Source organism: Benincasa hispida, chromosome 4, assembly GCF_027475165.1.
Source record: "Benincasa hispida cultivar pf3 chromosome 4, pf3_genome.v1.1, whole genome shotgun sequence".
In the NCBI taxonomy this organism is placed as follows: domain Eukaryota; kingdom Viridiplantae; phylum Streptophyta; class Magnoliopsida; order Cucurbitales; family Cucurbitaceae; genus Benincasa; species Benincasa hispida.
In genome coordinates, this window is record NC_143481.1 from 64,110,116 (window position 1) to 64,136,623 (window position 26,508).

Here is a 26,508-nt window from a genome sequence, read left to right on the forward strand (position 1 = left end):
TTTCTTACTTCAATAAGAAATTTATTCATCCATTGAATTTCACTCAGTCATTTCTATTTTCTTCTTTTTGTTTAATAAACATTGAGACTTTTTTCTTTTTTTTTTTTTTACTTTCGCAACATCAATTTTTTCCGTCGATTTCATTTGCTCAATAGATATGAGTACAATATTTAAAGAGATTTGACACTTTTTTAACTTTGAGTATGCACATGAGTACGATTTTCTTAATTTTGAAAGAATTTAACTTTTAAATTATGCGGACAAATTTGATTGATTATCATTAATCATCATATTAAAATAAATTTTAGTGCGTCATCATGTCTTCATTTTTTTTTTTTTTTCTCCAAAGTTTTTGTTTTCAATAATTCAGTTAGAATTATTTTGGTTAGGTTAGATTCAATTTTCAAAAATAGAAAACTGCCTTTTTAATATTTTTTAAAACAGTTTTCAAATAGGGTAAAAAACATCCTGAAATGCAAGTTAAAATATCTGTTAATCAATAAATAAACATTCAGAAACATATATAAAATTAAAAATTATTTGCCAAAAAGAAAAAAGAGAAATAAAAGTTGAGTTTTGAAATAAAAATTTGATCTATTAACATAAAAAGCCTTTAATCAAATAGGTTTTGAAATTGCCTAAAATTGTTCAGTTTTAATTTATATTGGGTTGGAAATTCAATACATTGTCAATAGTTAACGGTCTCAAAAGTTCAACTAAAGCAACTAGAAAATCACCGTGTAGAAAATGCGTAAGAAGATAAGTTCAGCATATAACTTTGTTCCTCTACTCGTACAAAGCTCTGAAATTACATAAATACAACAATCAACAGACTCAATCAACTTTACATTAGTCCTAAACACATGATTTGGTTATCATTTCCACGACAATCATCTTTGCATCATGAAACTTGATGACCAAAAGGAAACACCATTTGATTGATCAGAATGGCAGTTTAAATCCAAATGAACCATCAGCTTCACCTAGCGCACATGCTGCGGGGGGATCGACCACCTCTCTCACTGCCAATTTCATCGTCAATTTCATGTGTATCTAAACAGAGACCACTGTTGTTGACACTCATTTCAGAACTAGCATTGCTACTTGTGGCAAGAGGTGAGTCCGAAACACTGACAGTTCGGCTTCGAGATGGCCCGGATCGTACACTATACATTGAAGAAGCTGGAATATTTGTCATTAATGGGCGTAAACTACCTGGAATGCTTCGCCTTATATCCTGCTCAAGAAAAGGATGCATAGTGTTAAACAAGAATATGCAGTGACATTGTCTTTTCACTTTTATTGACAATTGTTAAACACTGATTGACCCAAAAACTTAAGCTAATGGGTGGAAGCAACAAGTGGAAATCAATATTAATTAAAGAAGATATAACACTACAGGGGTTTAAATACATAACTTCTTAGATCATCAACACCAACATCATCTTAAATCACCGATTAACCAAAAAGCTTAAGCTCATGGGCAAAGATAAATTTAACAATTACCAACGAATAACATTTTTGGGGAAAAAAAATCTTTGGAAACAAAATAGATAACATACCATGTGTCTTATTGCCATATCCAGAGACTTCTTAGATAGTGTTCTCCCAAAGCCCGAGCTGTCTGGCGACGAAGACTTCCCAGACAGATTCCCATGAGGTGAATGTTTGTCATCTTGCTTAGGAGGGACCAATTTGCGCATGTTTATTACCCGTTCAACCATTTTCGTCCCTATTAATACAGGACTTATGTTGTCATTAGCTTTAGAATGCATACGGTTTATTGCAGGGACAGAACCCCCACTAAGATGAATATTGCCATTAGGTGCACGTCCTCGAGACGGAGAGCATGATTGCCGTCTTGGCCTACCATTCGGAACAGGTTCTACAGAAGAAGATCGTGCACTAGGTGCTCCAGGCCGGCCCCTTGTGACAGAAAGTGGCCTTTCAGGAAGTGATGTCCTTAAATTTGGTGGAGCATCGAGAGAGAAACCGGGCATCTCTGAAGGATTCCATGGTCTGGATTTTACTGTTGGGGAAGCTCCTCTTGATGGTGCTTGATTCCTTGACACAGTTGGAGATGGCTTTGAAATTGATGATGAAGACTTAACTAAGGAAACAGGTGCACTTGATGCACTAGATGGTGTGGATGGCCGACGAGTAGGAGTTGAGGCCCTTGATGTGGGCTTAGGTGGAGGTACAGTGGGTCTGGAGGTCGGTGTTGATGATCTTGCCGTCGTTCTTGTCGGAGTAGAAGATCTTGTGGGAACTGAGGACTTAGCAGAGGAAACGGTGGGCTTAGTCATGGTAACTGTAGGCTTGGCTGACGCAGTTGACAGCTTATTTGAAGCTGCTCCAATCTTAGCCGAGGAAACTGCTGGTTTATTTGAAGGCAAAGTTGCACGAGAAGTAGGTGTTGAGGATCTGGAAGGTCTAGATGTTGTGGTTAATGTAGGACGTCCAGTTGGGGTAGCAGGTCTTGATCCAGGACCTCCGGATGACGAAGGTCGACGTATCCCTACACTTGAAGAGTTCAATCCTGGAGAAGAAGCTGGTTGTTTCGAGACCAAGTTGCTCCTTGTAGTAGGTTCTTGGTGGAGATTTGCAAGCTGAACCCACAAGGGAAATAACTCAGCAACTTATTCAAAGACAGAAAAATTAATAACAGAACATTCACAACTGCTATTGAAATGCGCGAGGAATATTCAAAATATTATCAATTACGAGCATACAATTGAAAATCACTCCGTGACATTCCGTGTCAAATGCCAAGCAATTAAAAAATTTAGCCCAGTAGATTTTCCCCTGGCCCATAAATGAAGAGTCTATCCATCTTTGCTCCAATTGTGAACAAACTGTGACATGGGCATAAACATAACTGGGAAGAAAAACATAAAATCTTCCTATTATCTACCAATGGAAGAAACAAAAAAAAAAAAAAAAAAACACTGTTGATTATTCTTGAGTCATTTAGTTTCATGATGAGGCAAAGTGCCGAACCCAGAGCTTCTTCTCACTGGACTTCCCAAGAAACAGACTTTCAAAAATGAAAGCAATGTGGATGGTTGAAAATAACTTATGAAGCACAGATACTTTATGTGAGGCAAAGAATCCGTATCAGACACGTATCGATACCGATACTTTCAGATACTTCTCATATACGTATCTAGCACGCAATTTGACGTATCTATTTCTACGCGTGCCTTTTTTTAAAGAAAAAAGACAAACAACTCATCTAATCTTTTCCAATCTAAAACTAGGCAACCTATTTAAAAATATTCGAGTCCAAAACTAAAAGAAAGAAAAATAAATAAAAGACCAAACCTTACAATCATCTAATCTTCATCTTCACATTTGAGTCCCCACAAAGTCCACCAAAATATAAACCATTTGGATATCTTCAACAATTCAATGAAGAAGTTCTTCGTTTATCTACATAGTTCTCCCTCTAATCTTCTTCTTTTTTGCAATATGAGTCACTCTTCTATTGCATTTTATTAACTATCGTACTTCAACATCTTAGATGTTATTTTTTTTTTGTACTGCATTTCAATGTTTGTATTCTATTTTGTGCTATTGTTATTAACTTGTATGGTAAATTTATTTATATCCTAGATTTTTTAAGAAAAAGAAAATGTAACTTCAACGTATCAGTATCTTCGTTTTTTTAGACATATATAAATTTAAAAAATATATAAAAAATGACGTATCTTTAGAAGTATCCGTATTTTAGTTTTTTAGAAATTAACGAATCGTTGTATCCGATCGTATCTGTATCGTGTAATCGTATCTGTGCCTGTGCTTCATAGAAAATAACTATTTAACATCTACAGATTCTACACAACCACATCCACGTTTTTAAGAACCAAAGATGTCGAATTTCAATATATTCAACTAATTGAACTTGAGACTTGAGAAATAACTTACTCTAGATTTCAGCACATTGGGACGACCCATTGGAGTAGCATGGTTCATTAAGACCCTTTCTGACTCCGTTTCCAAAGATGGAAAAAGAGGAGTTCCAGGAGGAGTTAGAAGCCTGAAAACAGATCAAGCGATGGTTAATTCAACTGGTTCAATTTGCAAAGTAAAAGACAAGACAAATCATAAAACAACTAGTAAGTAGGCATGAACCATTTTTGAACCCACAAGAATAATTGTAGTAGGCATTCCATTCCTGGAAAAGATACTTTTCACTATTGACATGTGAATGAAAACAGTCATGTCCAGACGGAAGTAAAGGGTACTTCCTGATAATCTCGTTTGCAACTCCACACCAATCCCATTCCTTTCCCCGCCAATGAACATAAAGTTTCAAACAACAATAAATTGAGCCTACGGGAAGAGTCTTTGGGATCCCCATGATTATAAGGTTTCATTTACCCAAAACCTCATAATCTGTGCCAAGTGGTACCAACATAAATATTATTTTCCCATGTCCAATATTTTGACCATGAAATCAACATGTTTGCAAAATATTCATTGTTTACGAAGACTTTGATATAGCTGTGGTTGACTAGACTCACACTCCTTCACCAATCCTATTTGGGAACTGTCTAATCTTGCAGCATCTGATTTTATGAAATTCAAATATTATTCAGTTTGCCAGATAAATGGTAACCATAATTTGAACCTATGACCTCAAAAAAATCTAAATCCACAGATTGAGACTTCCACCACCAATCAATGTTGCTTGTTCCAGAAGTGAAATTGATCATAAATTTTTGGAGCTCTACGTCTGCATCAAGGGTATAGGTCAGGCAGCATCACATTGAAAATTGAGACCTCACTAAAATTCACAACTTGAGACGGAAGAGCCTCCTTCTTTTCATTCCCACCTATTATAGTCATGCCATTGTCATCCTCATCAATTAAGCTATATCCAAAGGAATGGACCTCATCCATGCAGCATATTATCGACATGTGTGTATTCAAAGCACATGATGCACAGTCAATATACCAGAATCTTAGATAAGCCTGCGCTCTATCAACTAAATGCTAGCTAAACTTGGGTAAAATGTTGTCTGTTAACAAGAGGATTTCTTGAAAAGTTTTCTACCCACGTCTTCAAAAACTTCTAAATGCCTATTTCATCGTACAAGGTATAAATTAGAAAAAGAAAGGGGGAAAAAATAGGTTCTTTAACAAGGGCATAAACAAGTAATAATCAAGTTGAAGTAAAGAGACCCAACATAAGTGCCATAGCAGAAAAATGAACAAAATGGAGACCCTCAACAAATTGGTCCACTCCTATCTCTCTCAGATCGCTAAACTAACTCGGCAGGGCCCCACACTTTTACACTAATTATATTATAACATAAAAAAGGATGGCAAACTACAACATTTTGGTTTGTACAATTTACGAATCATACCCTTTATATGTTTAAAGTGGTTTTAATTACCATGTACTAGTTTTTACCATTCTCTTAGATCATGTCAGTAGTTCTTAATGATACTAGTACACATGGCACACAAATCAAGAAACATATGCGCCATTTCAATCAAACACAATGAACCAATTTGACAAAATATATCAGATAAGCGCTAAACTGTTTTACATTTACATACTGCTACTATCCCACACATGAAATAATGACATATTTAAGGATAAGACTTGACTTGTTTCTTTTTCTTTTTCTTTTTTTTTTTAAAAGAAAGAAAAACAAATTTTATTGATGAATGAAATAAATGAAACTAATAGATTTCAACATTTGGACACAGTCTACAAACTGGATCAATCTTTAACATTGATAAATTGATCAAGTGAACGATTTAACACATTGACATGATCTCCATAGCTATTTAATTGGTTTAATTGACTTTGTTAAAAAAAAAAAATTACTCGGTCTCATTTATTGTTAATTACACCCTATTGGTAAATTACGACAATTTGCCCTAATTTATCTTCTGTCAAATGTAAGCTTAATCAAGTCACGACAGCATCTCTTTTTGTAGATGTTAGTCCAGATGCATTGAATAAGAACTTGTTTTAATTTCAAACTTCCTATCTTCCTTTCTTTGACGTATTATGTGTCTATTGCCCGATACCAATCGGAGGTGGTTCCATATGGGGACACTCCCATGTCAACTACTCGATACTGAGATATTGAGTTATTCTCAACGCTATTAATGATTGGTTAATCCAGGATAAAAACAGGAATCTTCTAGAGAAAAAATTATTTAATAAACTAAAATGAAGAGTGAAATGTGATAACTTTACCAATCATAGTCATTTTTATCATTGTCAGAATTAAGAAAATCATCAGCACCAGTCTTCCGAGTAGGAGCTGGGGTCGCTGATGAGATATTAAATATTGGAGAAGTTCCTGGTTTTGTTCCTGCACAAAACAGAAAATCGAATGGGATAAATCGTAATTCCAGTAGAATAACCAAATATAGACGTCAAAGAAAGCAGCGGATCATCGCTCCTTTTCAATCTGGATCAGTATTCATCTGATAGACAAAAGATTGCTAAATAACTTTTTTTAACTCTCGATTAAGGAAAGATTCTATAAATCTCCAAAACAATGCCATAAAGTAAAACCTCAGAGCAGTTGAAGTGCAAGTTCAAAGTTTATACCTAAAGGCGCATCAAACTCTTCCGCGTTGTTAGATAGAAGATCATTCCTCTCCTTCTCACGCTTTCTCATTTCCAAGAACAACGCAAGTTCCTCCTCCTTATCTTTCATCACCGACGCCCTTAGTCCCCCAACTTGCTGCTGCCGCTGCTTTACCGGCGCTTGCATTTGTGATTCCAAAGCCCTAAAACTACGATTCATCCCTAAAATCCCCCAAGTTTCGTTGTTCAAAAATTTCAAAAATAACAAGCTGTAACACCAACAATACTCCAAAGCCAAAAACAAACCACGCAGTTCGTTCACGTTTTCAGCTCCTGGAATAACTCCCATACCAAAGCATCGCGTTCGACAGTGCGACACCTAAATGCAAAACCAATTAGATCTGCAAAAGGAAGCTCCTCAGCCACAACAGTTTGAAAACACAACCTAGTAGGTGAGTAATCCACATCCAAATTCCCTTCTCCCACTGGAAGACTCTCTCACTCTAGCACCCCAAGCTCCAACAAAAAAGAAAGTAGTAGTTGCAGAAGAAAGAGCGTCGAGGCGTGGAACTCGGAGAAGCTGCAGAAGAGCTAAAGAAAGGCAAATAGAGAGCAATAATCAGGAGGAAATAGTTGCGGAATCCGCCATTGTTGGTCGATCGAGCTCGAAAGTAGTGACATTCACAGGTCGAAGAAGGATGCCGTATGGAGTGCGAAACGGGGAAAAATACCGGTGTTCTCTTTTGTGTGTGTGTTGCTGTGTTTCCTCTCACTTGAAGTCTACGTTTTCGTGTTGGGCCTTTTAGGTGGGTCAATATTATAATGGATAATCACGATTTTACCCTTCATGTTAATTGCAGACAAGGGCCTTGCTCTCTGATGTTTTGCAGATATGCCCCTTGTATTTTGGGAATTTTGTTTCTTCTTCCCGTATTTGAAAGTGAAACAAAGATTCTGAATTAGGGCATTTGTTGGGGTTTTGGGGTCGTGGAGTAATGATTTCTTTTGCTTATGAGTCCTTCTAACATCTCATCTTTTGAAAAGGAAGGTTTTTAAATTAGACCCTACTCCATTAACCGCCTTTTTAAGTCTCACCTTTTTTAGATTTATTTTACATCTAAAATATGAAATAAGATATCAATATTTTTTAGCTAATTTCTCCACCTAATTTGTATTAAATTTTAAAATTCTCTCTCTACTCTACCATTGAAAGATAATATATATATATATATATATATATATATATAAAAACAAAAGATAGTCCATTCAAGAGATATAAAATATGTGTTAACAAGCAAGAAGTTGGTGGGTCGAATTCTTCCACCTATTGTACGTTAGAAACTTGATAGATGATTTTTAAAATTTAGAGATTTATTAGACACAACTTTTAAGTTCAAGGACTATGTTTATACCTTAATTTAGTAAATATATGTGCTTGGTTACAAATGTCATTTGTTGTCCTTGTATTTTGGTTCTTATTTCATTTTAGTCTATATTCTTTCAAATGCTCGATAAGCAAAGATGATATTTAGAGAATAAGTAAGTATTAACTAACTCTATGTCAGCAACCATGGTAATACATAGGATGTAAGTGTTATCCAAAATAATTGGGTGTAAAGCATTTGTAGGTGACTTTTTAAGTTCATCGTCAAATCTCAAGGCTCGACCAAGATAGAGAAGGGTAGAGGCAGAGGGAATTTTCAGTGTTAGTCTATCTACTTTTGTGTTAGTTTGAAGTTATTTTTATCAAATTTGGTGAAATAATAATAATAATAATAATTTTCACTATAAAAGAATCCATAAGTTTACCAAATTTATAAAGATAAGGCTAATGAAAAGTAAAAAGTATAGTCTAAGAATTAAATTTAAATATTTGAAAGTATCTACACTAAAATAGAAGAAAACTCGAGTATAGAAACTAAAATGGTGTTTTAATAATATAAGCCCCTTTACAAAGAAATATTTTCAAAATGTTCGTTGGATTCGTGATGCGAGCTTAGGAGTGTATTGTATGAGGTAATTGGAAAAATAGAGTGCAAATGTGATTGATGTGTTGATGCGTTAGTGATGCATGAAGGGACGCGTGACACTCCTCTTTATGCGTTCAAGTTTTCCTGAATCAGATCCAAGTATAAATCCAACTCAGGTTCCTGGTAAGTCCAGGGTCGAACTCAGGGATTTAGATTAAAGCTAACACAGAGCTTGCGTTGTAGTTGATATAAAAGTATCTTAAGTGAATGCAGAATGAGTTATCTACATTAAGTTTGTTGTGTGCATGCAAGAAGATACAAAAACATCAAGTAGAAAACAGGGGATCATGTGAAAATGGTGTTTAGTGCAAGGGATATGCGCCTATCTAAGTGAAATGTACACATATAAGAATGTGATGTGGATGGAAATGACTTGTTTATCTCCGTTTATGCGCTCGATTTCTACTTACTTTCTATTCAGCACTTCTCAATGCGAATGCCATACAATTCTCTATCTCTAGGATATATGCGTTAGTCACAGAATGCAATAAAACACTAGTGCGTCTTTCTCTAGATGTACCAAGCATTTCTAACTTAATGATTGCTTGCTTATTCTCTTGAATAATTCAAGCTAAAGTAGCTTTTACCAAGTGATTCAGTTGGTTTAGGCGTTTAGAAATGGATTTTGCATGAAGTTATAGATGCATCTAACGTAAAGCAAGAAATAAACAGTAGCGAAGTGTAGTAGATCAAATATGTGAATTCATAAAGAAACCAATTGTCTTTACAAGATCAATACTCAATCAAATGAGATGAAGAGAATTAGAATTTGGATGAAAAGAAAGGAGTCAAGCTGCTGAGTACATTCTCTTGTCCTCTTTGGCTCAATTTAAATTCATATACAACCAAATTGTAGAAGAAATGGAAGAAAATCCTCTCTCGAGCTAAGCTTTCTCCACTCCTTGATTGACGGTGGGTGTGGTTCTCTTCCTTCTTGTGTTCTTCTTGTCACAACAGCATGACTCTAAGTCTCTAAATTTTAGAATTATACAAATTGAGCTAAAAATCATCTCATCTGGTGGAATTTCTTCTATTTATAGGCGTTGTTCTTCATCAGCTTGATGATGGGACAACATTAAATTCCATATCCCGGTCAGCCGCCTGACACTCAGATACTTTTCAGACGCTGCCAGATGCAAATTCCCATGCTTGCAAGTGGTGATTTGACACAAACAATCTGGATCAATGAATCTTTCTTACGTTGAAACCCCTCTGACGCATGCCTATGCGTTGACGTTGCCTGTGACACTTAGAATCTTTGTTGAAATCCTGCAATATTATGCGTTAGTGCCGCATTTTTTCAGTAATACACTATTTTGTATGAGTTTGGTAGTGTTTGAGTAATTCCATGCATTTTCTCTAAGAATGATGAGATTTTATCATTAAAGACCCTAATTGTTCCAACTTTTGAGTGACAATAACTTGTATTTCTACAAGTTATCACACCCCCAAATTTGAACAATGCTTGTCCTCGAGCATTCCACAAATAATTCCTTGTTATCTTCATTGTCTTAAGTGTGCAGGTTTCACCTCTTATCATATTCACTTATAAGCTTGAGACTAGTGTCTTGAAAATGTAACGCAAGTTTGATTCTTTTCTAAAAGGAAGAATGTTTTATTTCAATTGCAGCAAGCCTTTTGTCAACAACTCCTTTTGCTCCTCAAAACATTTTTGTTTTTCTAAACTAGCAATGTGTTAGATGCTTTTCTTTTTAAAACAAGATGTAGGTAAGAAAATATGAATTCTGGACCACCCATGCGTTGTTCCAGGTATCCCACTTTCATTTTGGCTTGCCCCCACGGGTGTCATGCGAGCATCCAACTACGGGTGAGAGCCCTTCACAACTAAACTCATATCTAAGTATGTATGCGTTTCAAGATACAGTTTCTTTAAGCTAGATAGCGGAGTTTTAGGATGCATTGGTCTAGGAGACTTAACTTCGTTTTGGCTTGCCCCCACGAGTGTCATGCGAGCATCCAACTACGGTTAAGTGCCTGTTCCAATTTTAACTCATGTCAATTTGAGGTTTTCTTTTATAAAGTATTGGCAGAGGAGTTTACGTATTACATCTTTCTATTTTGTTTCTTCTCTTTAATATTTTGATGAATTCATTTGATAAATGCGTCTTAACTCGGATTTTCCTCACCCCCAAATTTTGGGGATTAGCTAAATCCTCATTGCTAAAAGAGAAACAAAACTTTGAAAAGGCTTTGAGAATTTCGAAAGAAGTTTTGATTTAGGGTTTGCATGCATCAGAAAGAAAGCATGTACTTGACTTTTTAGAAAAGTTCTGACTTTGTTGATTTTCTTAACGCCTACTTTATACTTATAAATTTCGTATATTAGTAATATCATTGAGGTAAAACAAAGCATAAGACAAGAAAAATAGCCAAAGAACAAAAAAAGTATGCTAAAGACAAACACAAGGATAAAAATGATAGCAATTTCATTCATTTCATTGATAAACCAATAATGGAATAACACAAACACAACAAACTAATACAAAAGGTCAATAAGAAAAACGAAATAACCAACACCCCAAAATTTATTGTGTTGACGCGTCATCCCTGTGTTCATCCGCAGGGTCTTCATCCATGAAGCGCAAAGGGTTCATTAGGTGGCAGGTAGAGGTGGCAGGGCAAACATCCCTATCAGGACCTGGTTGATATATTGTGTTGTAAAGAAAAACTGGTCCTGCATTCTTCTTGTTTATTGCCACATATAGTCCTTTAGAACCCTATTATGTTGCTGAAGTTTTTTCATGGACGCAACCAGTGGTCTGAGTTGATCACTAATGAATGCTTTCAACTCATCAAGATTAGTGCTTGGTTGTGACGGTGCTGGTTCCTCAGCTCTTCCAACTGGGTCTTCTGAATTTCTTGCGTTGCTTGTCCCTAACCTAGTTGGTTCAAAAATAGTTGGAGGAGGGATAAAGGTTGGAATTGGAGATGGTAAGGGGGAAGGAAGAGGACTAAGGGTTTCTTGATCTAGGTTGGTATTATCGTGATGCGTTAGATCAAGAATCTCTTCTTGCGAGGCCAAGGGTGAGTTTGGGAGAGGTAGGTTCAAGTCTGGCCGCGCTTCTTCTTCGGTCAATGCATGCTCCACTTCATATTCTTGTTCATTTTCCGAAGCATCATCGTTGTGTTCAATAATCCGGATGCGTCTTCTTTTGGGGGTGTGTTGAGAAGATCAAGATCTTGCTGCCGTAGTCTTGGGAGGTAGGGCAGGTTGATTTGGCGAACCATGAAGTAGACGCCTGATTAATTTAATGCTCATCAGACCATCGATCTCCTCATACTCATCCCTCAGAGGGATGCCCCCGTGTTCACACGACGTGTAGATTAGCTAAGGAAAGTAAAGTTGGCCTCATGGTTTTGCTTTGATGGCCTTGATCCAATCCATGATTATCCTCCCTATGTCCAGGGGGATGCGCTGCATGATGCAATAGGTGTTCAGGACGTGCTCTCTTGAAACCGTTTCATCATGTGTTATTGGCATGATACGGTTTTTAATCAAATATAACCACAGGTTTGCGTCCGGTGTGAGGTTTCTGGAAGCTAAAATCATTACTCCACTTCTTGATATTTGCCAACTACTTCCAGGTTTGGCCACCACTCGTAACGCATCTTCTAAATGGCTGTGAGTTGGATGCTCCAAGATGTGATTTCCTTCTGCGTCCGGATTGCTCTCAATATTGAACACCTCGTTGATTTTGTTAGTAGAGAAGCGCACCAAGATGTTATCAACAAGTGTTGTATTTCTTTCCCCATCAAAATCACTACTATAGAAAGAGCGGACAAGATTGGGCCAAATCTTCGTGGGCCCAATGCATAATTGACTCCAGCCCATTGCATCCACACTGTCGGTTATATACAGAGGCAATAGGTTGCATTCGGGGAAAAAGCCTTTCTCAGTAAGGATGTCATTGAATTGGTGCTTCCTTCTCTTGGTCTTCTTAGGTAACGCGGCTGTCACCTTGCGTTTCCCCGCCTCATATGTTTTGGCTTCTCGTGCAAGTTCCCTTAGTTCATTTTCTAATTCTTTTTTAAGTGCAGACTTCCTTCGCCCCTGACATTTAGGCTTATACATCTCCAATTCCCTTTCCAAAGCTCTTGAATCAGAGCTACTCTCATGCATCGCACCTTCAGGTCCAGGTGCAGGCTGTTCTTCTTCTTCATCCTCCAAAATTAATTTTCGTTTTCTTAACACTCTCTTTCTTTTTTATGACCCTTCATCCACATCAGTTTGTCGAGGCTGTGATGCGTCCGGGCCAACCTCCCTTTCTCTTTCTTCATTCTCTTCTTCTATTTTAGCTTCAAGCATCATTGCATATCGCTCTGCCTTATCAACTTAAAGTGATGCGTCGGTTGAGTCAGGACACGTCACTTGATCCACATCGAGTTGTCCTTGGTTTAAGCTTGCTAAAATCTCTCTAAAGACTTCTTGCTCGTCCCTTCGAGCCAACTCTGCAAGCTCAGCACTATCTCGCTCTAACGCAGGACTGTCAGAGCTTGGTTTGGGAGGGGTGGTTGGTAGGGTTCCAGATAGGGTATGCGACGACCCAGGGGATGATATAATGATGGGTGAGAGTGGTTGAATGAATTGGTCGGTTGCTTCCACTTCAATGGGGAAGATTGTGGCCAAGGGTTGGATGGATAGAGGGGCAAGGGGATGCACGACAAGCGATGGCGCAGTGTGAAGGTGGTCTGGAATAGGGTTATGCGTCGCACCCACCGAATTGATGTTTGAAATAAATGGTGGTGGAGCGGACTATTTGTAGGGTTTTGCAGCAGATGCAAAGGTTGAAGGGCGGCTCGCTGCAGCCTAATGCTTCAGCTTGGTGGGGGTTTTGGGCTTAGGCTTGGTGGAGGTTTTGGGTGTTTAGGGGTTTTAGAAGGTTGAGGTTTTATGATGGTTTTAGATGGTTTCGACCGAGATGGTCTCTGAGAGATGGAAGAAGACCCACCGTGCGAAGGTTTCACCGGGAAAGGTCTTTTCGAGGCTTGGCAAGGGGATGAGGGAGGCGACATTGAAATGAAAGAAAATGAGAAGGAGCTTACCGGTGAATCTCCTCCGTAGCTTAGCGATTGGTTCTGGCTATGGGAAGCGAATGACATTGTTGCTGAAGGAGATAATCAGAATGTCGACTATAATGCTTGGTTCAAACAGACGGCGAGGGTTCGGGAGCAAAGGACTTCGAGAGGAAGGACTAAAAGTAATGAAAGAAGAGGGAAGGTCGAGGAAGGGTGCCTTTTATAGACTGTTAGGGGAACATGAAGCGATGTCAGGCGGTGTCTGACATCATCATTAATTTTCGCAGACGAAAGGATGTGCCTAGGGTTTCTAAGCAATTGAGTGCTTTGTGTCTTCGAGGAACGTCCTTTCTGTTCGGACTATGCATTGGCTTAAGTCCAACGCATTAGAATTCTAACCCCTTCCTAAACTTCTTCAAGTTGATTTAATTTTTTTTTTTTAGAAAAGCAATAAAAATCAGCAAATAACCATAACTCAAAGCAAAGGCTAAGAAATAACACAAAGTAAGCTGCAAACAAACGCAGACATAAAATATAGAATGCAAAAAAGAGTTGGTGTAGAAGAAGTGTCCCTAAAATATGTGTCTATTTGAACGCATGGAAGCTTCGACGCGAGCCTCAGTTGGCTAACGCGAGGGATGACTTTCGTCATTTTAAACTTTATTCAAAGTAGGGCTTCACCCTTTACTCATTTACTTTGAATGCATTTGTGCCATCTTCTCGTGTCAACTCCACGGCTCCATGTGGAAAGATTGTTTTGATGATAAACGGTTCTGACCATCTAGATTTTAATTTTCTTGGAAATAAATGCAACCGTGAGTTGAATAATAAGACTTTTTGCCCAACAAAAAATTCTTTCTTACTGATGCGTTGGTCATGCAAACGTTTAGTCTTTTCATTGTAGAGTTTGTTGTTTTTGTATGCATTTAGCCACCATTCTTCAAGCTCATTGAGCTGAAGCTTGCGTTGTCCACTCGCGGCTTCCAAGTTTAAGTTCAGCTTCTTCACTACCCAAAAAGCTTTGTACTCTAACTCCAAGGGTAAGTGACAGGCTTTTTCGAATACCAAAAAGTATGGAGATATACCTATTGGAGTTTTATAGGTAGTTCTGTAGGCGCAAAGTGCTTCATCTAACCTTTATGCCCAATATTTCCTTGATGCGTTGACTACCTTTTCCAATATCATCTTTATTTCCCGATTAGATACTTCTACTTGACCGTTGGTTTAAGAGTGATATGCGGTAGCAATCTTGTGCCTGATATTGTATTTAGCAAGTAATTTCGAAATGATGCGGTTAATAAAGTGCGTACTTTCGTCACTCACCAGTGCCATCGGTGTTCTTGGCGTGTGAAAATATTCTTGGTGAGAAACTTTGAAATAGTCGCCGCATCATTCTTGGCACAAGCCACAACTTCCACCCATTTTGATACATAATCTACTGCCAACAAGATGTATTGTTGACCACAGGACAGAGGGAAAGGTCCCATAAAATTGATGCCCCATACATCAAATAATTCGACTTCAAGTATAATGTTCAAAGGCATTGCGTCCCTTGATGATATATTACCTGTGCGTTGACAAGGGTCGCACTTGAGAGCATACTCCCTTACGTCCTTGAAGAGGATAGGCCAGAAATATCCACTTTGGAAAACCTTTGCAGCGATTCTTTGCCCTCCAAAATGACCTCCGTAAAGAGAATCATGACACTCCATAAGGCTACGTTATGTCTCTTCTTCTGGAATGCACCGATGCGTGATGGAGTCAGGACTTTGTTTGTAAAGAAACGGTTCATCCCAAAAAGAATTTGTTGTCGTGAACCAGCCATTTCTTTTGTTGAGAGTTGAAGTGCTTAGGGAATTGTTTGGTGGCTAAGTAATTAACAATGTCTGCGTACCACGATTCCCTATCTTCAACTTTGAATAAGCCTTCATCAGGAAATGCATCTCTGATTTCATCTTTTTGGTCTTGTATCTCCTGATTCTTTAATCTCGATAGGTGACCAGCCACCTGATTTTCAGTCCCCTTTCTATCCTTGATGTCAATGTCGAATTCTTGCAAGAGCAGCACCCATCTGATTAACCTTAGTTTTGCGTCCTTTTCAGGAACTTAATGGCCGAGTGATCTGTGTAGATGATTGTTGATGCACCAATTAGATAAGATCTAAATTTTTTTATTCTAAACACTACAGCCAGCATTTCCTTCTCCGTAGTTGTGTAATGCTCCTGAGAGTCGTTTAAAGTCTTCGACGCATAGGAGATGGGTGTATCAAGTTCCCTTTTTTCTGCCTCAACATGGTTCCAACTGCAACATCGCTTGCATCACACATCAGAATGAAGGGTTGCGTCTAGTCTGGTTCTATTAGTATCGGAGTTGTAGTTAACGCATACTTCAATGTTTCAAATGCGTCGCAACAGTCGTCATTGAATACATAGTATCGGTTAGCTTCTAATAGTGCGCTCAGAGGACGCGTAATCTAAGAAAACCCTTTTACGAACCTTCTATAGAAGCCTGCATGTCCTAGAAAACTTCATAATGCTTTTACATTTGATGGCGGAGGAAGTTTGGCTATGACATCAACTTTGGCTTCATCAACTTCCAGTCCGACTTTAGACACCTTGTGGCCCAAAACAATACCTTCAGTCACCATAAAGTGACATTTTTCCCAATTTAACACAAGATTTATTTCCTCACATCGTGCAAGGATAACCTCTAGGTTGTCTAAGCAAAATTGAAAGGTGTCTCCAAAAACTGAAAAGTCCATAAAAACTTCCAATGGTCTGTTCAAGGAAGTCGGAGAAAGTTGCCATCATGCATCTTTGGAACGTTCCTGGTGCATTACACAGTTTGAAATGCATGTGTCTAAACACGAATGTTCCAAATGGGCATATGAACGTCGTCTTCTCTTGATCTTCCGAGTCAATAAGAATTTGGTTGTAGTCAAAGTATCCATCTAGAAAACAATAGAATTCCTTCCTAGCTAATCGGTCAAGCATCTGGTCAATGAAGGGGAGAGGGAAGTGGTCCTTCTTGGTCGCCGCATTGAGTTTCCTATAATCCATGCAGATGCGCCAACCCATGACAGTCCTTGAAGGGATGAGTTTGTTGTTACTGTTGACTATCACTATTGTACCTCCCTTTTTAGGGACGCATTGAACTAGGCTTACCCAGTTGCTATCGAAGATAGGGTATATTACTCCCACGTCCAACCACTTAATGATCTCTTTCTTTACTACTTCCTTTATTATGGGATTTAGCCTACGTTGAGGCTCAATTGGTCCAGTCTTCCCCTCTTCTAGCCTAATTTTGTGCATGCAGTACGATGGGTTGATGCCACGGATGTCAGCCAGTGTTCATCCTATTGCCCGCATGTGTTTTTGCAACATCTGCAAAATAGAACAGTTATTAGGCTCAGAGAGATTAGCTGAAATAATTACAAGTAAAATGTTATTTAATCCAAGAAAAGCATATTTAAGATGGTCAGGTAAAGTTTTCAATTCTAGTTCTGGTGGTTCTTCTAATGATGGACGCGCTGGCTTCGTCTACTGCTCACTCAAACTTGGCAGCTCGAGTTTCTTCATGGTTTCTTCCAACGCAAGGACCTCACAAATTTGGTCTGCTTCTTCTTCAGGCAATTCTATTTTGTTAAGTTGACATTCTTCATTATCCGGAAATTTTAATGCGTTTAACACATTAAATTTCATTTCCTAGTTATCTACGCGCATGGTCAGTTCTCCCTTGTGTACTTCTATTAGTACTTTCCCAGTGGTGAGAAAAGGGGCATCCAAGAATGATTGGTACATTCCTGTTTGCTTCATAATCAAGGATGATGAAATCTGCTAGGAATATGAATTTGTCAACTTTCACCAAAACATCCTCAATCTTTCTTTCAGGATATGTGATCATCCTATCAGCGAGTTGAAGCGTTATAGAAGTGGGATGTGCTTCACCAATTCCTAATTTCTTGAAAATTAAGAGTGGCACGAGGTTGATGCTTGCTCCCAGAACACACAGTGCATGTCCCACGTCCAGCCCTCCGATTGAGTAGAAACTGTGAAGCTTCCCAGATCCTTCTGTTTCTTGGGTATTTATTGCTGACTAACACATCGCACTCCCGTGTTAGAGCAATTACTTCTGTCTCATTGATTCTCCTCTTCTTTGTCAGAATATCCTTCAGAAATTTGACGTACTTTGGAATTTGTTCTAAGGCTTCTACAAGTGGGATATTAATGTGCAGTTGCCTCAGGACTTCAAGAAAATGCTTAAACTGCTGCTCATCATTCTTCTTCAGAAAGCGTCTGGGAAATGGTGCTTTCAGCTGCACCGCAGGTTCTCCTGCATTAGACGTGCTTGGTTTCGAATGACTTGTAGATTTTGGCATCCGTTCTTCTTGATCTTCCAATGCCTTCGGGCGTGTTATGTGCTCAATTGAAGGATTATTGGTTCTTGGGTTCACGGTTCCTTCTACAAGAGGTTTACCACTTCGCAATGTCACTGCATGACATTGCTCTTTTCTATTGTTATTTCCTGGGGTTTTTGTATTGTTGGGCAAGACTCCTAGCAGCCGGTTCTTTAGCTCACTAGTAATTTTCCCCACTTGTATCTCCAGATTTATGATGGATGACGCTTGGCTTTTTAGCAATGCATCATTTTGGGCAATATATTCCTTTAAAAGGTTTTCAAGCGGAGAAGCTGAACTCAACGCATGACTTCCTCTATTAAAGGATTGTTGGTGTGGCTGCTACGATGGCTGGAATCCAGGCAACGGTCCTTGCCTATGCTGTTGATTTACCCTTGGTTGGTGTTGCTCCTGTTGGTGACCTCCCCAAGAGAAATTTGGATGGTTCCTCCATCTGGGATTATAGATGTTCGAGAATGGGTTATTTTTAATAAAACATACCGACTGCGGATTATGTGGGCAATCAGTGTAGGAATGAGGATCTCCACAGCCTACACAGCTAACCATGGGTTGTATGAATGTTTCCACCTGATTTACCTTTTGTGAGTTTGACGCGTTCCCCATTGATATATTCTGCAAAAGGTTTTTCATGGTAGCCATTTGTGCAGAAAGCGTGGCTATTGTGTTAGAATCAACAAAGTTCACATTCTGAGATCGTCTCCTTCTATCTGCTTTTGCGTCATAAGTGTCATCTACCCATTCCATATTATGCTTGGTGATGCGGTCCAGTATTTCCTTAGCTTTATTATAAGATTTTTCCATGATACAACTAGCTGCAACTACGTCAGTTGCCATTTGAGATGCTCTGTTCAATCCGCCATAAAAGGTTTCCATCTGGACAGTCAAAGATAGTCTGTCATTGGGGCAATTCTTGACCAGTCCTTTAAAGCGCTCCCATGTGACACTCAAAGTTTTGAATTCTTCTTGCTCAAAGTTCATTATCTCTCTCCGCCTCCTTGCATTCGTGGTGGGTGGGAAATATTTATGCATGAATTTCTCCACTAACTTTTCCCAGGTTGTTATCTCCCCAGGCTCCAAAGAACTCACCAATTGCTTTGCGTCATCACGCAGAGAATATGTGAATAAAGATAGCCTGATAGCTTATGGAGTGATCCCAGGAATCATAAACGAGTTACACGTCTCCAAGAAACATTTCATGTGGGCATGAGGGTCTTCTCCCTAAGCACCCCCAAACTTGCCAGCTGTTTGAAGCATTTGTAATATCACAGATTTCATCTCAAATCTTGTCTCATCTGGCGTTGGATATATGATCCTTGGTGAGAAATCATACAACACAGGAGACGCATACTCCCGCATGGGACGCGTATTACTGTTTGCCATTATGATTGGATTTTGAGCAGTGTGGGCTAGCTATTGAGCTAAGTTATGATTTGTTTGCTCGTCTGCTATTTATTGTTGTGTTTGAGTAGTTATTGCCTTAACCTACAACGAAGATTAGATCGATTTCTTCGTCGGAAGGTCATTTCAACTTCGGGGTCGTATATGAGTTCAGGAGTGTTTTCCCTTCTCATAAATATTTACAAGCTTCGACTTAGCTCGTAATACTCCCTCAACTGTAAGTTTCCTACAAGAGATACAAGCAAAATTTCTTGTTTAGTTTTGTTGCTAAATACCCGATAACAGTACCAAAAACTTGTTCGTTGGATTCGTGATGTGAGCCTAGGAGTGTATTGTATGAGGAAATTGGAAAAATAGAGTGAAAATGTGATTGATGCATTGATGCGTTAGTGATGCATGAAGGGACGCGTGACACTCCTCTTTATGCGTTCAAGTTTTCCTGAATCAGATCCAAGTATAAATCCAACTCAGGTTCCTAGTAAGTCCATGGTCGAACTCAGGGATTTAGATTAAAGCTAACACAGAGCTTGCGTTGTAGTTGATGTAAAAGTATCCTAAGTGAATGCAGAATGAGTTATCTACACTAAGTTTGCTGTGTACGTGCAAGAAGATACAAAAAGGTCAAGTAGAAAATAGGGGATCATGTGAAAATGGTGTTTAGTGCAAGGGATATGCGCCTATCTAAGTGAAATGTACACATATAAGAATGTGATGCGGATGGAAATTACTTGTTTATCTCCGTTTATGCGCTCGATTTCTACTTACTTTTTATTCAGCACTTCTCAATGCGAATGCCATACAATTCCCTATCTCTAGGATGTATGCGTTAGTCACAGAATGCAATAAAACACTAGTGCGTCTTTCTCTGGATGTACCAAGCATTTCTAACTTAATGATTGCTTGCTTATTCTCTCGAATAATTCAAGCTAAAGTAGCTTTTACCAAGTGATTCAGTTGGTTTAGGTGTTTAGAAATGGATTTTGCATGAAGTTATAGATGCATCTAACGTAAAGCAAGAAATAAACAGTAGCGAAGTGTAGTAGATCAAATATGTGAATTCATAAAGAAACCAATTGTCTTTACAAGATCAATACTCAATCAAATGAGATGAAGAGAATTAGAATTTGGATGAAAAGAAAGGAGTCAAGCTGCAGAGTACATTCTCTTGTCCTCTTTGGCTCAATTTAAATTCATATACAACCAAATTGTAGAAGAAATGGAAGAAAATCCTCTCTCGAGATAAGCTTTCTCCACTTCTTGATTGACGGTGGGGGTAGTTCTCTTCCTTCTTGTGTTCTTCTTGTCATAGCAGCATGACTCTAAGTCTCTAAATTTCAGAATTATACAAATTGAGCTAAAAATCATCTCATCTGGTGGAATTTCTTCTATTTATAGGCGTTGTTCTTCATCAGCTGGATGATGGGGCAGCATTAAATTCCATACCCTGGTCAGCCACCTGACACTCAGACACTTTTCAGACACCGCTAGCTGTAGATGCCCACGCTTGTAAGTGGTGATTTGACACAAACAGCTTGAATCAATGAATCTTTCTTGCGTTGAAACCCCTCCGACGCATGCCTATGCGTTGATGTTGCCTGCGACATTTAGAATCTTTGTTGAAATCCTGCAATATTATGCGTTAGTGCCACAGTTTTTCAGTAATTCCATGCGTTTTCTCTAAGAATGATGAGATTTTATCATTAAAGACCTTAATTGTTCTAACTTTTGAGTGTCAATAACTTGTATTTCTAAAAGTTATCACTTACCAATAAGTGCCATATTTACATTTGTCTTTAAATTGTGGTTAATTTATGTAAACTGGGATATAAAGTCCCCAAAAAGTTCTAAGTCGAAATAAGCTACTACATGTTTATGTCATTTTGCATTATATGTTTTTATATGAATTGGACCATTTTGAGATGATTTTAGTAATATTGTAATGTTGTAGAAAAATCAAGAATTTTTTTTTGATGCGACCACACCAAACGAATGATGCAACTGCATTGTGCCTTAGATCCAGAAAATAGGATTTTCGCAACAAAATGTTCTTTGCTAATTTTTCATTCTTAAGTCATTCTTTGACCCCAAAATAAACTAAAGTTTCATTTGGTATGAATTTTGGCCATTACCCAACCATATGAGTGTATATAAAGTACTAGAATCATAAAAAAGAAACAGGATTTGTGAATTAAAGAAAAGTCGCAAAAGCAGTCTACATCTTCTTCAAGAATGAGTGTTCTTTTAGAGGGTCCCTTAGTTGTGTAGGCTTGCTCAAAGACCACTACTTTACTATTTTTTTAGATTTCTTCTTTTAGCACTTTGCTATTTTTCTTCCATTCTTCTTGTTATTTCATTATTTGCTACATTGTAACCCTTGGCATTTCATTTAATGAAGTCTATTCTTAAGGGATTCAGTTTTGCCAATATCATGGCTTAGTTAATGCAACAACATTGCATTACTCTCACTTCCTATTTCTTTTGTTGAGACTTATGTTATCTTGTTAATTTGAACTTGAAAAATAGATGAAACACCAATAGAGCACTTGCCAGGAATAATGTTACTGATAATAATAAAGACAATAGGTAAAAGAGAATAAGGAGAGAGAACAAACATTGAAACTTGTTGACCTAGTTCGGTGCAACCACACCTACATTTGGTAGGCTTTATGCCTAGGTGAAAAAAGATCCACTAGATTGTAATTTAGTTTTACCACATTCACTTCAACTAAAATTACATATTCTCAGTTTACATATAACTGAATACTAGCGAGTAATTTAGGCTCCCCCTAACTCTGATACTGTTTTAGATGAGTCTGCAGATTCAGGCTCCCCCTAAATTTGATGTCACTGCAATGACCTCACCCCATTTTCAGATGTTAATTGAAAGTACGAATAACCAACACTTCCTAAAGCTTGAGGATAGAATGGCTTAGACAAACCAAGCTTCAAAACTGTAAGACACCTTTTTTTTTTCCTTGTGATATAACACTTATAGCCACTGATAATTCTGAATGATAACCAAAAAGCCAAAGAAAAACCCAGAAACAAAAAGATAGTTTAACCTTAGATCTACCATCAGATCAACATTAAATACAAAAGCAAAAAAAGGTAAGAAAACCACCCGAATGGCGACAACACAAATAAGGAAAATATTACCTCAGTAAATCTACCACCAATAAGGAAAGAAGACCAAACTCGAGATTTGTCAATAAAGTCAAGACAAAACATCCAACATAATAAAAGAAAATGTTATCAGCCAACCAAAACCATAACAAGCTCCCCTTTTGGCATAAGATTTTCTTTTATTGACAAACCAACCGAACACACTGAGGCGAAGTAGAACAACATTTCACAATAAACAGAAACCACCAATACAACTCGAGCAAAACAACAAACCAACCAGCAAAGAAATAAAAAAAAACATAAAAACACCAAAATATTCATCAGCCAAACCAAACACCAAAACATTCATCAGCCCAAACCAAACAGATCTCCCCCTTTTGCCAAGAAGAAAATCAAGTTGACGACAGAGGCTAAGAAGTAGAAGCATCAATTAAACACAGAAGCGACAAACTTAAAAGATGAACCAACACATCACTTTCATCCCAATGATCACTCAAATCACGAATAATGGTACTCAAAGTACGTGATTCGAAAGATAAAATGTGAAAGATGTGAATCCCAAGCTCTGTTGGGATTGGTGTCCTAATTCTCTCGGAGTCTCGTAGTTTGTAAACTATACACATTGTTACGAATAAAATAAGAGTTATTTTGTTTGGCATTTACTCATATCCAATAAACAAAGCTCCATGGTTATTGAATGAAAACTTAAGCATGTATATGAGATATACAAGTGGATCATCCCTTAAGTGATAACTTAATAAGGCCTGTAGTATAAGGATTTATGAGGGATATCTGATCCTTGTGACACTACGGATACGACCTGCTTTGTAGAGGTTTGTAAGTGATGTGAACTACTATAGATGGTAGATCCTGACCATTCATGTGAAAACATGCAAGCGGGGGTGTCCTATATAAAGAGTTTGTATAAGATCAGACCACGAGATTATTAGTCTTTTTACATGACGCCGTTGATACTTGAGACTTACATCTCACTTAAACGACCATAGGTGACATGATCTTAATCCTAAGTATTTTGGAAACTCCTGCCTTTGAGGGCATTTCTTTGATTAGTATGAGTGAAAGTGGCTAGATTGCCAACTCAACATGCCTATTTTTTTATGGATTTGTCTGATTTGGGAGCTGGGAACTCAATTACACAATATGGAATTCACTCCTTCCCTAAAGTAAGGGTAAGTAGATAGATTTCTCCCTTAAGGTCTGATTCCAAGTCTTGAACATAGTGGCCACAGCTGAAAGAGAGGACTTAGTCATAGTAGGACTATGACTTATGTTCATTAGAGGGATCAATGGTACTTAAGGAGTTAGATGTAACTATAAGGGCATAACGATTATTGGCCCAACTATACTTACGAGAGATCTGTGAAGGGTTATCGCATTGTTGATTGGTTAATATAGACACAAATTATATCTGTAGTAAGAAGAGTGCAACTATCGGTCTTTAGTGGAGTGCCTAACAGTTAAGGATGGTGGATCCCATGACTAAAGAGTTTAGTCAGTTATTCACGTACCGTTGGAGCTTTCAGCTACAGGTCCATAAGGTCCTCTTGGTAGCTCAATGGATTCAAGTTGAGAATCAGTTCTGGGTGTTGATTTGAAATGTTCAAATTGACAAGAGAAAATTCGATTATATATGATATGATTGGTGTGATGTATGAGATACATCAAGTGGAGAATTAATGTAAATGAAATTTACATTAAGTACCATGAAATAGAAAAAGAACTATGGTTTATATGTTTCATGAGATGAAATATTAAAACTATAGGTTATAAATATAATATGGTAAGTTGGTTATCTTATATATTTATAATAATATTAATTATGAAATATTAAAACTATAGGTTATAAATATAATATAGTAAGCTGGTTATCATATATATTTATAATAATATTAATTATTGGATAATTATCTCTTTTTATCTAATAACCAATTGAGTGGGAGGTTATTGGTGGTTTCATGGTAACCGTGAGATAAAAGGAAAAATGTTTTCCTAAATTTAGAATTTTTTTTTTGCAAGAGTTGCTATTCTCGGCAAGTACTCACGAATCGTTGTCAAGTGAGATTTGTTTTCACTAAACGATAGCTGACAAAGAGATTAAACGATCGTGGAGTGACACTATACGATAGTGCATTCAGCTAGTTGTAGTTAAACGATCACGGGGCTTTTGCTATACGATAGCTTGCCTTCTTCTAAACGATTGAGCATTCGTATATGCGATAGACTTATTCTCATCTCCCACTTGCTCAATCATCGACACGATTGTTATTCTTCCGGTCTCTTCCTCTAACTAAGTCCACACAGAGCCCATACTTCTAAATTCTCACACCGAAAATATCAAGGTAGCCATTGTGGTGGTGTCTTCACTCAACTCGACTGAGTTTGATGTTTTGGAGGCCGTTTGTTGGGTTCGTGATCTTGGAGATCGTTGAGTTCGTCGTTGCTGTTGATCATGTTGTGTTGCGGTCATTGTGTTCGAGCGTTCGGGTGTTGCTGTCTTGGAGACTGAATGAGCGTTCGTGATCGAGGGAGTTTGAAGCATGAGTCTTCAAAGGTATGATAATCTTTCCCTTGATCTTATTGTAAAACATGCTGTAATTTCGCTTTGTGCAAGACCTGTTAGTTTTCATTTCTTGATTGTAATTATGTATGTTCAATTTCGAATGGAATTTGGAACGATCATTGTAAGCCCCAAACTTAGGTTCCCTAGATAAGCATGTTTAGCCAAAGAAATGTTATATTACATATTTATTAAATAGAAATTCATGTTGTTTATAGGGATTATGAAGGAAGGGAAGGAAAATATATCAAATGAAGAAACTCAATCATTAGTCTGGCTGGAGACACTAAGTGTGGGGTGATGTGGCAATTTATTCTTTGAACTCAAGAAGCGGTAGAAAGATTAAAAAGGGAAGTGAAACTTCAAAAGCATGGTTTTGGCAATTGAAAAGAACAAATTTAGTGAATTTAGTGCCATTTGAAAGCTGGGAGAATCTAGTTTTCAAGGTTGTCCTGCTGGAGAAAGATTGCAAGAGGAGAAGAACAAAAGTGAATAATTTGCAGAAGAGGCAGAACCACGGATTAATCAGGGCCCGAGGTGAATTTTGGATGTTCCAAGCCAAACTATAAGGAATTCTAGGCTGAAATTTTAAGGTAACTCAAATCTAAAAAAGTTTGTAGAAGAAAGTTTCTTGAAAAGAGCTCTGGATTTTGAATTATGAATTTTTGAAGTTATAACAGGGAATTGGTGCATAAGCTGACAACTGCTTGTGAGGAATAAGCAAGCAGTTCATCGTGGAGAATTATAGCAAGATTTGGGCATAAGGATCTCATTTATAAAGGAAATCTCATTGATTTTGTAAGGAAGATCTCGCTCTAAGGGAAAATCTCGCTAGGAATTGAGGTGAGTATCGCTAAGAATTTCACAAGAAAAGCTTGATCTTGCTCTAGAGGATCTCGCTGATATCGCTCTAGAGGATCTCGCTGGTATCGCTCTAGAGGATCTCACTAGCATCACTCAGAGGGATCTCGCTAGCATCGCTCAGGGGGATCTCGCTGACCTCGCTCAGGGGGATCTTGCCAGTAAAGCTATCTATATTGATGGAAGTTCCTTTAATAAATGAATTATTTGAGATATTTTACTAGGAATTCTAAGTAGTTTAATCGAGAATTATATCTTTTCAGGCCAAAAAGAGCTAGGGGAAGCGTACAAACCAATAAGAGCCTGACGAACGGTGAGTGACTCAGTAAACTTAAGGTTTCCAATACTCATGCATATATGATCAAGTAAAGCACAGTGACATTAATGATGTATTTATACTTCCTCAAGCAACAAATGGTTGGAGAATAACTTAATGCATATTTCTCGGCTTGTATGTGTGTAACAAGGCCAAGGTATGTTGCGTAACCATTACAAAAGCTATGTT

The 26,508-nt window shown here is 37.9% G+C and overlaps 1 protein-coding gene across 1 annotated transcript; it reads right to left on the bottom strand.

Annotated features, from left to right (window-relative positions):
* Positions 1–634: 634 nt before the first annotated feature.
* LOC120075643 (flocculation FLO11-like protein) lies at positions 635–7,503 on the bottom strand. The gene is made up of 5 exons (XM_039029226.2): positions 6,581–7,503; positions 6,221–6,338; positions 3,928–4,039; positions 1,563–2,609; positions 635–1,237 (listed from the first exon to the last, which is right to left on the bottom strand). Exons 1-5 carry the CDS (start codon positions 6,906–6,908, stop codon positions 980–982), a joined length of 1,863 nt encoding a protein of 620 aa, XP_038885154.1. The 5' UTR covers positions 6,909–7,503; the 3' UTR covers positions 635–979.
* Between the last annotated feature and the right edge of the window lie 19,005 nt (positions 7,504–26,508).